The 14321-nt window shown below is 43.4% G+C and overlaps 1 protein-coding gene across 3 annotated transcripts in view; it reads left to right on the top strand.

Moving 5' to 3' along the window:
• LOC132400977 (cullin-9) overlaps positions 1–14321 on the top strand; it is a 314674-nt gene that overhangs the window by 279063 nt on the left and 21290 nt on the right. For all 3 annotated transcript variants that reach the window (XM_059982631.1, XM_059982629.1, XM_059982630.1), the window contains one exon: positions 7099–7262. In XM_059982631.1, the coding sequence (XP_059838614.1) occupies positions 7099–7262 (164 nt within the window). The remainder of the gene's footprint in view (positions 1–7098; positions 7263–14321) is intronic.

Genomic DNA, 14321 nt, shown 5'->3' with positions numbered 1-14321 from the left:
GTATTGTGCAACTTCAACATGACAGCCCATCTCCTGTACTCAGTACTTGGATATATGAAGGCCTATGTGCCTAAAGCTTTCTTTATGACCCTATCTACCTGTGACACCATTTTCAATGAATTATGGACTTTTATTTCTAGATCCCTTTGTTCTACTTCACTCCTCAGTGCCCTGCCATTCACTGTGTAAGGCCTACATTGGTTGGTCGTACTGAAGTGCAACACTTGTCTGCAATAAATTCCATCTGCCATTTCTCGACCTATTTTTTCAGTTGGCCCAGATACCACTGCAAACCATGATAGCATTCCTCGCTGTCCACTGTACACCCAATCTTGGTGTCATCCACAAATTTACTGACCCAGTTAATCACATTACCATTCAGATCATTGATATAGTTGACGAACAGTAACAGACCCAGCACTTACCCCATTGGCACTCTACTAGTTACAGACCTCTAGTCAGAGAGGCGACCATCTACTACCTCATCTTGAATGCTGAGCAACTGAACCTTCTGACCAACCTCCCATATGGGCCTTGTCAAATATCTTACTTAAATCCATGTAGACAACATCCACTGACTTGCTTTCATTCACTTTCCTGGTAACTTCCTTGAAAAACACTATAAGATTAGTTAGACATGAATTACTAAGCACAAAGCCATTGCTGACTATCCTTCATCAGTCCATATCTACCCAAATACTTATAAATTCAGTTCCTTAGAATACCTTCCAATAATTTTCTCACTGCTGATATCAGGCTCACTGCCTATAATTTCCTGGTTTATTTTTGGAGCCCATCTTATCAGAACAACATTGACTTTCCTCCATTCCTCTAGTATCTCACCTATTGCTAAGGATCTAAATATCTCTGCTCAGGCCCCAAAAATTTCTGCACTTGTCTCCCACAGGGGATGAGGGAACACCTTGTCAGACCCTGGGGATTTAGCCACCCTAATTTGCCTCAGGATAGCAAACACTTCCTCTGTAATCCGTGTATAGTTCATGACTTCGCCGCTTCTTTGCCTCACTTCTATAGTCTTGGTCTGTCTCCTGAGTAAATATAGATGCAAAAAAATCTATCTCCCCCATATCCTTTGGCTCCTGATCTTCCAGAGGACCATTTTGTCTCTTGCAATCCTTTTGCTCTTAACATATCTGTAGAACCCCTTGGATTCTCCTTCACCTTGTCTGCTTGGGCAATCTCATGCCTTCTTTAGCCGTCCTGATTTCTTTCTTTGAGTATTCTTTTGCATTTCTTATACCCGATAAGCACTCATTTGTTCCTACCTGCCTATACTGGCTATGCACCTCCTTGTTTATTTTTAACCAGGGCCTCAATATCTCATGAAAACCAAGATTTTCTACACCTGTTATCTTTGTGTTTTACTCTGCAAGGTACATTCAAGCTTTGTACTCTCAAAATATCACATTTGAAGGCATCCAACTTTTCATTACACCTTTGCTAGAAAACAACCTATTGCAATCCACAATTGCCAGATCCTTTCTAATGCCACCAAAGTAGGCTTTTCTTCAATTTAGACACTCAACCCATGGATCAGACCTATCTTTTTGCATATTTACTTGAAACTAATTGCATTCTGATTACTAGATCCAAAGTGTTCCCCTACTTCTGACATCTGCCCTCTCTCAGTCCGTAACAGTAGATCAAGTGTCATCTTTGGGACTTCTACATACTGATTAAGGAAGCTGTCCTGAACACATTTGACAAACTCTATCCCATCTGGTCCTTTTACAGTATTGGAGTCCCAGTCAGTATGTAGAAAATTAAAATCACTTACTATAATAACCTTATATTTATTGCAACAGTCTGCATACTGTTTACAAATTTGTTCAGCTCATTTCCTCGGACTGTCAGGTCACCTGTAGTATAGCCCATTAACGTGGTCAGATCATTCTCATTTCTCAGTTCCACCCATAATGCCTCATTAGACGAGTTCTCTAGTCTGTCCTAACTGAGCACTACAGTGACATTTTCCATAACCAGTTACACTATCACTCCTCCTTTCATCTCTCCCGCTCTGTCAGGTCTAAAACAATGGAACCCCGTAATATTGAGCTGCCAGTCCTGCCCCTCCTACAACAAGTCTCATTAATGCCTTTTAGTTATTGATCCATGTACTGAGCTCATATGTTTTTTCTAAGATACTTTTTGCATTGAAGTATATGCAGCTTAGGACATTACTTGCACTATGCTCAACCTTTTGATTCCTGACTTTGAGCTCTTAATAACATCCATCTCCACAACCTCTCCACTTACTGTTCTGATACACTGGTTCCCATCCTCCTGCAACTCTAGGGTTAAATTGGTGGGTTGCTGGGCAGCACGACTCGAAGGGCCAGAAGGGCCTGTTCTGTGCTGTATCTGACATGTAAGAACCTTGATAATAACTCTTGCTTAAGATCTATCATGCAGCTCTAGCAAACCTTCCTGCTAGGTTATTAGTCTCCTTCCAGTTAGATGCAAACTGTCTCTTCTGTACCTCTCCCACCTTCCCAGGAAGGGAACCCAATGATCCACAAATCTTATGCCCTCCCTCCTACACCAAATCCTTAGCCATGTATTAATCTGTACAAACTTCCTATTTCTGGCCTCACTTACATGTGGCATGGGTAGCAATACTGAGATCACAACTTTGGAGGTCTTGCCCTTTAATGGCACTGAACTCCCTTACCTTCCTTTGCAGAACCTTGTCACTCTTCCTACCTATGTCATTGGTAGCTGCGTGGACCACAACCTCTGGCTGTTCACCCTCCCACTTAAGAATGCTGAGGATTCGATCCGAGATGTCCCTGACCCTGGTACCCAGGAGGCAACATGCTATCTGGGGAACTCATTCTGGTCCACAGTGCCTCCTTTATTTTCCCCTAACTAAGGAATCCCTTGTCACCGCAGCTCGTCTCTTCTTCCTTCCTTTCTGAGTTGCAAAGACAGATTCAGTGCCAGAGACATGGATGCTGTGACTATCCTCTGCTAGGTCTCGGTCATTGCACCCCCACTCCCCCCCACGGTATCCAAAGTGGTATACCTGGTGTTGAGGGAGATGACCACAGGGGTATTCTACACTGGCTCCTTAACCCCTTTCTCCTTCCTGATTGTCTCCCGTTTTCCTGTGCTCTGCACCTTTGGTGTAACTACCTATCTATATGTCCTCTCTATCACCCCCTCAACCTTCCAAATGATCTGAAGTTCATCCAGTTTCAGCTCCAACTCCTTAACACAAAGTGTTAGAAGCTGCAGTTAGATGCACTTTTTGCAGGTGTAGTTGTCAGGGACACTGGAAGTCTCCCTCCCTTCCCACATACCGCAAGTGGAGCATTCCACTATCCTGCCTGGCACCTCTATTATTCTGAGTACTGTAAACATAAAGAAGGAAGAACAATAAACTATGGGTACTTTGTAAGTAACATGCAGTACTTTGAGAGATCATTGCCAAGGTTTAAGGAAATAATTCATTAGCACCTATTCAAAAGCAATTAGGGATAGGCAAGCAATAGGCTTTGCCAGCAATTCCCACATTTGTAAAAGCAATTTTAAAATGAATATAACATATGTTGTGTAAAATCTGAGTTGGTGGTCCCTTTTAAATAGATGTAAGTTTTACATCTGAAATTGGGACTAGCTGAGAAAGATAACGAATGACAATATTTGTCACATACACATTGAAACATACAGTGGGATGCATCATTTGTGTCAAATCAAATCAGTGAGGATTTTGCTGTGCAGATTTCACTACACTTCCACTGCCAACATAGTATGTCCACAACTTTGGAATGTGCAAGGAAACTGGAGCACCTGGAGGAAACCAACATGATCACAGGAAGATGAGACAATCTGCAGATGCTGGAAATCCAAGCACAGGGAGAACTCCTTACAGACAGTGGCAGAAATTGAACCCCAGTCTTACAGCTGGCACTGTAATAGCGTTATGCTACCTGCTACATAAGAAATAGGAGCAGGTGTAGGCCATCTGGCCTGTCAAGCCTGCTTCGCCATTCAATAAGGTCATGGCTGAACTGACCATTTCCACCTACCTGCTTTTTCCCCATAGCCCTCAATTCCCCTAGTATGCAAAAATCCAACCAACCTTGGCTTATATCTATTTACTTAGGTAGCTTCCACTGCTTCATAGGGCAGAAAATTCATCACTGTTTGGGAAAAGCAGTTTCTCCAATCTCAGTCCTAAATTTACTCCTCCAAATCTTGAGGCTATGTTCCCTAGTTCTAGGCTCACCTACCAGTGGAAACAACATTCCTGCTTCTATCTTATCTATCCCTTTCATAATTTTATATGTTTCTATACAATCTCTCATTCTTCTGAATTCCAGTGAGTACAGTCCAAGCTGACTCAATCTCTCCTCATTGTCTAACCCCCTCATCTCTGGAATCAATCTGGTGAATCTCCTCTGCACCGCTTCCAAAGCCAATATATCCCTCCTCAAGTGAGGAGACCAGAAATGCATGTAGTGCTCCAGATGTGGCCTCACTAGTACCCTGTACAGTTGCAGCATAACCTCCTTGCTCTTAAATTCAATCCTAGCAATGAAGGCCAACATTCCATTTGCTTTCTTGATAGCCTGCTGCACTTGCAAACCAACATTTTGCAATTCATGCACAAGAAATCCCAAATCCCTCTGCACAACAGCATGCTGCAGTCTTTTATCATTTAACTAATAATCTGATCCTCCATCTTCCTTCCAAAGTGGATTACCTCACATTTACCAACATTGTACTCCATCTGCCAGATCCTTGCCCACTCACTTGACCTATCTATATCTCTCTGCAGACTCTCCGTATCCCCTCTACAATTTGCTTTTCCACACAAGTCAGTGCCATCAGCAAACTTAGATATACTGCACTCGGTTCCCTCTTCCAGATCATTGATGTATATAGTGAACATTTGCGGGCCCAGCACCGACCCCTGCAGCACACCGCTCACCACTGATAGCCAACCAGAGAAACACACATGTATCCCAATCTTTACTGTCTATCGAGTAACCAATTCTCTGTCCACGCTAATACATTGCCCCCAACTCTATGCATCCTTATCTTATGGATAAGTGTTTTATGTAGTACCTTAACGAATCCCTTCTAGAAATCCAAGTAAATAACATCAATCTGTTCCTCTGTATCCACTGAGCTTGTTACATGCTCAAAGAACTGTAGTATGTACACCACCATTCCACCCCACGGTAAAGTGGGCATTGACTGCTTTGGCTAATGGACTTGTATCTCCACTGTATTGCTCTACCTTTGGACAGTAATAGCTGTGCAAGGGTGGGTAATGTACCATAAGACCATAGTTGCTGCTTGTAGTCAGGCTGCATGCTTCAGCCTGTGAGGATTGTGAATTGTGATTGAAGCAAACAGAGTGCTAGTGGGTTTCATGATTCCAATGTCAGTTCTCCTGTGTTCTTCTCAGAATAAACAATTTAAAACTAAGTAATGATTTCTCTTTTTCCTTGCACGCTCATTAATTTTGAATAGAATCATTACTCTTTGTAACCAACCAATGCCTTTTGCCTTTGAAATGGCCTTCTAACTTCTGCTTTTATTGTTACTTCTGAATATGCTCATTTTTGCTGGGCTGTATTTCTCCAGTAATATAACCACTGTCTTACTAATGTCCTTAACCAGATACTTAAGTCTCAGATAATGAAGGTTGTTGGCTGTTAAGCATTGTATATTGCTGCTTGGCCATCTTCCAGCAAGTTATGAGATGTGATGAGAACCAAGAGCCTGTAGCTGATCCTCTGTGGTATTTGAAGTAACCTGCTGAGATGAGAGTACGGAAGTAAAATTTGGGATGTGACGAGATCCTAAGGTTTATTCATTATGGACTGTGCCTTTAAAAAGAGAGAGAGTGTGTGCCGCTGAATTCAGAGGGAGAGAGCACCGAGTAGCTCGTGAGTCACCATGGTGATGGAAGGGCAGAGCTATATAATGGACAGCCTGTGTTCAGCATGTTGGATATATACACAAGGTCAGCTGGTTTTCTGACAGACACTCAGAAGAAATAGACACTGGATGAGCTTTGAGTGCCCACGAAAGGGTGGGTTTTGCTCGCAATGTGGACAAGAGGTGACTGGTGGAAAGCTGTCGGTGTGTTTAACTCTTGCCTGGGATTATAGCTTTACCATGTGAAGACGGTACCCTTAGTGTGGTCACAGTCGGTGACTTTAACAGAACTTCAGAGGACAATGTGGGAAGATCGACGGCATTGGCTTACTTGGAAAACAAATCACCTCTTTCTCTCCCTCCCCCCCCTCAATTCTACTCAACTCAATATAACGAACCGAACTGACTTTGTTCCTATACCATCGTAAGACTGTATCACTTACCACCTAAGCTTGAAGAAGTTCCGGGTTTTATATTTGGGACACTTATGTATGTATAAACTCTGCTAACCTGTTTGATTTATCTGGTTTTATATTACTATATTACATAGATACTAATAAATAGTTAATAGCAAAACCAGACTCCAGGTGTGTTCCATTTCTGCTGGTTCTTTTAACTCATTATGGGGTACGTAACAGGGATGTTGGCTATAAAGAGACGTTTGTGTCTAGTACTGGGAACGGGATTTTTGAGTTGGTCACATACAGTAACAGGAAACTGGATTGAGAATGTAGCGTTTGAGATGGCAGTGAAAAGAGTGTCAGTGATACTGGAGAAAGGAATGTTGTGTAAGGAAACAGGTAGTACAGTGTGGGAAAATATTAGAAGATATGTCATCTGGTCCATTTATTGCAGTGTTTCTGAACAAAATTCCTTTTTCCTGCACCTTAGAAAAGTGTGGTAGTTGCTAATTAAAGATGAGTCTATTGAGGTGAATCACACACCACAGCTCTCGTACATTATGATCACCCAGATACTTTATAAATATAAGAGTTACATTTGTGCAGTCACTTCTAGATTCTCAATAGTCATGGATAGGAAACTTTTACAGGGATATATGCTAAGCTTGAGAAAATGGGACTAGCTCGGAGGGAATCTTGATTTGTATAGACGGGTTGGGTCATATGGTGAAAAGACTGAAGCCAACATCCTCTGATCCTGCCTCCCATTCTCATATTCTAGGCTCACTATCCTGCCAGCTGCAGCCACGTGTCACAATGGATGGATGATGGAGGGTACTATGAGGGAATGACTATGGAAGCACAAAGCAAGCACCTGGCAAAACTCATCTCTAAAAGATGTCCAAGCTGCCATGCACAGATTGAGAAGAATGAAGGTTGCCTCCAGTGAGTCAGAGTGTCCATCAGTTATTTTTAAAAATATAAGCTCTTTGCACTTTATACTAAAGAAAGCTATTCAGCCCAAAAAACCAGCTGTCCTCCTTCCACTCCCCACACCCCCCCCCCCCACTATCCTGCATTCATTTGATCAAGACTAATCCACAAATCAGCTCTGCTTGATTTGAATCCATGTAAGCTTATTCAGTGAGTATTGCCTGGACGTGTTCTTCAAAGATTCAGTTGCATCAACAGCCCATTCTAGAACAGTACAGTAGAGTATGGGCCCCTCAGTCCACAGTGTTATGCTGACGTACATAAATCTACTTCACGAGCAGTTTAATCCTTCACTCCTATATAAATCTCCATTTTTCTACACCATGTGTCCAAGAGTCTATTAAATGTCCCTATTATCCACTGACCTTAAAAGTAAGTCCTCTGATATCAGCCATTGCCTCCCTAGGGTAAAGGAACTGCTTGTCTATTCTATCTATGCCTCTCCTAATTGTACACACTTCTATCAAGTTGGTGCTCACCCTCTTTTTACTCCAGGCATAAAAGACTTAGCTCAATCAACCCTTCCTCATAAGACATGTTCTCTCATCTGGCCAGCATCCCAGTAAGTCCTCCTCTACACCTTATTTAAAGCTTCCACATCCTTCCTATAATGTGGTGACCAGAACTGAGCACAATACTCCAAGTGTGGTCAAACCATTAGCTCGCAGCTCTTGAGCTCAATTCCCCTTATAATGATGGCCAACACATCATTAACCTTAACCACCCTCTTTACTTGCATGACAACGTTAAGGATCCATGGACTTGACCCCAAAACTTCTTTGATCCCACATACTTCTAAGAACCCTGCCATTAACCTTGTACTCCACCTTTAGGTTCAACCTTCCAAAGTTCAATGTATTACAGTTTTCCAGATTGAACTCTATCTGTACAGTTCTGCATCCTGTTTATCCTGTTGCAAACTATGACAACTTTCCACACTATCCACAATACCACCAACCTTTGTGTTACCTGTAAACTTATAAACCCACCCTTCCACTTCCTATTTCAAACATTATAAAAATCACAAAGAACAGGGGCCCCATAACAAATCCCTGCAGAACAACACTAGTCACTGACCTCAAGACAGTATATATTTACTACTACCCTCTCCCTTCTGTGGGTAAGCCATTTCCGAAACAATGTAGCCAAGTTTCCGTGGATCCCCTGCCTTGCGAAATTCTCAGACCTGAGGATGGGGTGCCTTGACAAGTGTCTTATTAAAATCCAAATCCACCACATCCTCTGCTGTCTTGTTATCAAAGAACTTTGTCACATCCTCAGAGAATACAGTCAGACTCAAAAGGCTTGACCTGTCTCACACAAAGCCATGCTGACTTTCCCAATAAGACTATGCTTCTCCAAATGCTTCTAAGTACTGCCTTTAAGAGTCCTCTCCATTAGTTTGCTCACTATAAATGTAAGACGCACTGGATTATCTCTGTTGCCTTTTCGTGTTCAAAGGAACAACATCTACCATCTTCCAATCCTCTGGTACTGCTCTTGTGGCCAGTGAGGATAGAAGATCATTGGCAACACTTTAGCAATCTCTTCCCTCACTTTCCATAGTAACCTGCCGTATGTCCAGCAGGCCCCAAAGACTTATCTATCCTAATATTTTTCAATAGCTCCAATACTGCCTCTTTCTTAACTTTGACATGCTTCTGCGCATTAGCCTGTTCTACACTGAATTTACGTTCATCGAAGTCCCTCTCACTGGTGAATACTGAGGCAAAATATTCATTTAAGGACCACCTCTACCACCTCCAGATACATGATTTCCCCAGAAATGAGAAACTCTGCAGATACTGAAAATCCAAACGACACACACAAAATATTGGAGGAACTTAGCAGGCCAGGCAGCATCTATGGAAAAGAGTGCAGTGTTGGGCCAAGACTCTTTAGCAGGACTGGAGAAAAAAATATGAGGATGAAAGTTAAAAGGTGGGAAGAGAAGAGGGGGAAACACAAGGTGATAAGTGAAACTAGGAGAGGGAGGGATGAAGTAAAGAGCTGGGTGTTGATTGGTGAGAAATACAGGACTGGAGAAGGAGGAGTATGATAGGAGAGGATAGAAGGCAATAGAAGAAAGAAAAGGGGGGTGGAACACCAAAGGGAGGCAATGGGCAGACAAGGAGCTAAGGTAAGAAAGGGAAAAAAGGATGGAGAAAGGTGAAGGAGGGTGGGGGCCATTACTGGAAGTTAGAGAAATCAATGTTCATGCCATCAAGTTGGAGACTACCCTGATGGAATATAAGGTGTTGTTCCTCCAACCTGAGTGTGGTCTCATTGCGACTATAGAGGAGGCCATAGATTGACATACCAGAATGGGAAGTGGAAATAAAATGGGTAGCCACTGGGAGGTTCCGCTTCTGGCGGGTGGAGCGTAGGTGCTCAGTGAAACGGTCTCCCAATCTATGTTGGGTCATGCTGATATACAGGAGGCCACACCGGGAGCACCAAACACAGTATATAACCTCAAAAGACTTACAGGTGAAGTATCGCCTCACCTGGAAGAACTGTCTGAGGCCCTGAATGGTAGAGCAGGAGGAGGAGTAGAGGCAGGTGTAGTACCTGTTCTGCTTACAAGGATAAGTGCCAGGAGAAACAAATGGACAAGGGACTCCCGTAGGGAGTGATCCCTGTGGAAAGCAGAAAATTGGGGGGGGAGTTGGGAAAGATGTGCTTGGTGGTGGGATCCCACTGGAGATGGCGGAAGTTGTGGAGAATTATATGCTGGATGCAGAAGCTGGTGGAGTGGTAGATGAGGACAAGAAGAATCCTATCCCTGGTAAGGTGGCGGGAGGATGGGTGAAAGCATATGTGTGTGAAATGCAAGAGATGCGGTTGAGTACAGCGCTGATGGTGGAGGAAGGCAAGTCCCTTTCTTTGAAGAAAGAGGACATCTTTGTTATGGAATCAAGAGCCTCATTCTGAGAGCAGATGCAGTGAAGGCAGAGAATTTGAGAGAAAGGGATGGCTTTTTTACAAGGTGGGAGGTGGTATAGTCCAGGTAGCTGTGAGAGACCATGGGTTTATAATAGTAGATAAAGGTGTCTCCAGAAACAGAAAGATCGAGAAAGGGGAGGGAGGTGTTGGAAATTGATCAGGTAAATTTGAGGGCAGGGTAGAAGTTGGAGGCAAAATGGATGAAGTTGATGAGTTTCAGGAAGCAGCACCAGTGTAGTCGTCGATGTTGCTTAGGAAAAGTGCAGGACAGCCACCAGTGTAGGCTCGGAATGTAGTCGACAAACAGGTAGGCATAGCTGGGACATACGCGAGTGCCCATGGCTATAACTTTTCTTTGAACGAAGGGGGGGGGGGGAAGCCAAAGGATAAGTTAATTAAGAGTGAGGACAAGTTCCACTAGAAGGAAGAGAGTGGTGGTGGTGGGGAACTGGTTGGGTCTGATATCCAGAAAGAAGCAGAGAGATTTGAGGCCTTTCTGGTGGGGGATGGAGGTGTATAGGGACTGGCTATCCATAGTTAAACTATGATGGGGGCTAGGGACCTTGAAATTAAAAAGATCCAAAGCATGTGAAATGTCACAGATGTAGATGATAAGAGGCTGAATTGGCGGGATGGGGGGGGGGGTGGAATAAAACATGAATTTCCTCTGGTCCTTACCTACCATCCCACTAGCCTGCGTGTCCAGCACATCATTCTCTGCTACTTCTACCATCTCCAACAGGATCCCACCACCAAGCACATCTTTCCCTTGCCACCACTTTTTGCTTTCCGCAGGGTTCACTCTCTACATAACTCTCTTGTCCATTCATCTCTCTCCACTGATCTCTCTCCTAGCACTTATTCTTGCAAACAGAACAAGCACAACACTTAACCCACACCACCTCCCTCACTACCATTCAGGGCCCCAAGCAGTCATTCCAGGTGAGGTAACACTTCACTTGTGAGTCTGTTGGGATCATATGCTGTATCTGGTGCTCCCATTGTGGCCTTCTGTACATTGGTGAGACCTGACCTAGACTGGGAGTCCGTTTCGCCGAGCACCTATGCTCTGTCTGCCAGAAAAAGTGGGATCTTCCAGTGGCCACCCATTTCAATTCCACATCCCATTCCCATTCCAATATGTCAATCCACAGCCCACTCCACTGTTGTGATGAGGCCACAATCAGGTTGGAGGTACAACAACTTGTATTCCATCTGGATAGTCTCCAACCTGATGGTATGAACATCGGTTTCTCCAATTTCCAGTAATACCCTACTCTCTCACCTTCTTAACTCCTTGCCCGCCCATTGCCTCCCTCTGGTGGTGATCCTCCTTTTCCTTTCACCAATCAACTTCCCTGCTCTTTACTTTTCTCCTTTCCCTCCCCTCTCCCTAACTTTTAACTCTACTCCTCATCTTTTTTTCCCCAGTCCTGCTGAAGGGTCTCGGCTCAAAACGTCGACTGTGCTCTTTTCCATAGATGCTGTTTGGCCTGTTGAGTTGCTCCAGCATTTTCAGTCTGTTACATAAATCCCCCTTTATCCCTGAGTGGTGCTATCCTCACTCTAGTCACCACATGAAAAACACCTTGGTATTTTCCTTAATCCTATTCATCAAGACTGTCTCATGTCGCTTTTGGCTCACTTAAGTCCCTGCTTAAGATCCTTCCTGGCTTCCTTGTAACTCTGGAGAGCCCTTTCTGATATTTGCTTCCTAAACCTTAAGTGTGCTTTCCTCCTTCTCTTGACTAAATGTTCCTCTTCTCTAGTCAACCATGCTTCATCTACCCTACCATAATTCCCCTGTCTCAGCTAGATAGTCCTAACCAGAACCCTATGTAACCTCTCCATTCTGCTTTGCATTTTCCTGAGAACATCTGATCTCTGTTGATGCTCAAAAGGTCCTGCCTAATACCACTGTAATTAGCAACATAAGAGATTCTGCAGATGCTGGAAATCCAGGGTAACCTGTACAAAAAAAAAAATTGGATGAGTCCGGGTGAAGGGTTTTAGCCTGATGTGTTAACTGTTCATTCTTTTCTGTAGATGCTGCCTGGTCTACTGAGTTCCTCCAGCATTTTTTGTATGTTATTAGCTCTCCCCCAAGTAAATACTTTCTCATACCACCCGCTCCTACCCTTGTCCAATGCTATGCTAAAGATCAGTGATTTGTGGTCTGTATCTCTGAGATGCTCTCATACTGACCAGGTTCATAGCCTAGTACTAGAGTCAGAATGGCTGTCCTCCAGTTGACCTGTCCATATACTGTATCAGGAATCTTTCCTGGATTCGCCTTACAAATTCTGCTTTATCTGAATCTTTTGCACTAAGGTGGTGCCCAACAATATTAAGGAAGTTGATGTCACCCATGACACGTTCTTTTTTCACTTTTAAGAAAATTTGCCAACAATCTGCTCCTCAATGTCCCTGTAGCTATTGGGGGCTTGTAGAATACTCACAACAGACTGATTGTTCACTTCCCATTTCTCCCATACTGAGTCAGTAGACAATCCCTTCATGACATCCTCCTTTTCAGCAGCTGTGACACTATCCCTGATTAGTAATGCCACCCCGATTTCCTTTACTTCCCTCTTTATCCCTTTTGAAATATCTAAACCCCAGAACATGTGATAACCAAGTCACTGTCATGGGCTACAACTTTGTTATTCCACGTACATGTACATCTACATTTTGTTCCATGTTTCTCAGTTCATCATCCTTGTTTTTTTATATTTCTTGCATTAAACCCATCTAACTGACTGCATTTGTGCCAATCCTCTGCCCATCCTTCCTCACTGTATATTGTTTCTCTGCTTGTTTCATCTCTGGACTCTGAAAACGCACACTGATTACTTTATTTACTAGGAGAACAGCATGGCGCCTGTCACCACACTGGTCTGAAGTTTGAATAAAAATGTCATTTTTATACAGAAGTTAGTTAGTGGATAGAGATATTGACCAGTTGATAACTTTGTGTATGCTCAAATTCCTTATTTGCATTACTAATTACCATTCATGCTATGATAATACAGATATTAATAGCTAATAGAACCCCCATTAAAGGCCAATCAGATTTAGTAAAGTAACTGACCAATGAAGTGTCATCCTAGAATCCTTCGTTTGCATTCTTGTCATGTCTTTGTAAGGCAAATAGCTCCAGCCCCCTGCTGTGGCAAGGGAAGCTATGCTCTTCAAAGGCCTTTCTTGCTTGGGTTGACTGTGCACTCTCTGTAAGCTAACCTTGCCTGGGCATTTATCTTAACCCTTGCCTTGCTGTATCCTGCATAATTGTATTTACCTTAGGACCAACTGCTTCATCATTTCACCTAATACTCTGATTCCCATCCCCCTGTGAACCTTATTTAAATCCTCCCTGACAGCTCTAGCAAATGTACCCACAATGATATTCGTCCCTCTCGAGTTCGGGTGTAACCTGTCCCTTTTTTATGTGACATTACCTTCCCCAGAAGATATCTCAATGATTCACAAATCTGAAACCTGCACCATGTACCATCTCTTCAGCCATGCATTCTCTGCCACTGGTATGTGGCACAGGCAGCAATCTGGAGATTACTGCCCTTGAGATCCTGCTTTTTAACATCTTTCCTAACTCCCTGGATTCACTTTTCAGAACGTCATCCCTTTTCCATGCTATGTTGTTAACAGCGATATGTACCACAGCCTCTGACTGCTTACTCTTTTCCTTAAGAACACTGGGGACTTGATCCAAGATGTCTCTAACCCTGGCACCTGGAAGACCACATACCAATCAAGAGTATCATTCTCAACCATAGAATCTGCTATTTGTTTTCTTAACCAATAAAGCCCCTGGCACTACTGCTCTCCCCTTCCCCTTTCAGACAGTGCCAAAGACCTGGATATTGCAACTTTCCCTGGTCGTTTGTGTCCCCCCAAATGCATCCAAAGTTGTATACTTGTTATTGAGAGGAACAGGTGTAGGGATACCCTGCACTGACTACTTATTGTCTTTGGCTCTCCTGATAGCCATCCAGCTACCTGCCTCTTGCAGTTTAAGTGTGACTGCCTCCCTGAATCTCCTGTCTA

The sequence above is a fragment of the Hypanus sabinus genome, chromosome 10 (assembly GCF_030144855.1).
Source record: "Hypanus sabinus isolate sHypSab1 chromosome 10, sHypSab1.hap1, whole genome shotgun sequence".
In the NCBI taxonomy this organism is placed as follows: Eukaryota; Metazoa; Chordata; class Chondrichthyes; order Myliobatiformes; family Dasyatidae; genus Hypanus; species Hypanus sabinus.
The sequence above is the reverse complement of the archived record's forward strand: the minus strand, read 5'-3'. Positions and strand labels throughout refer to the sequence as shown.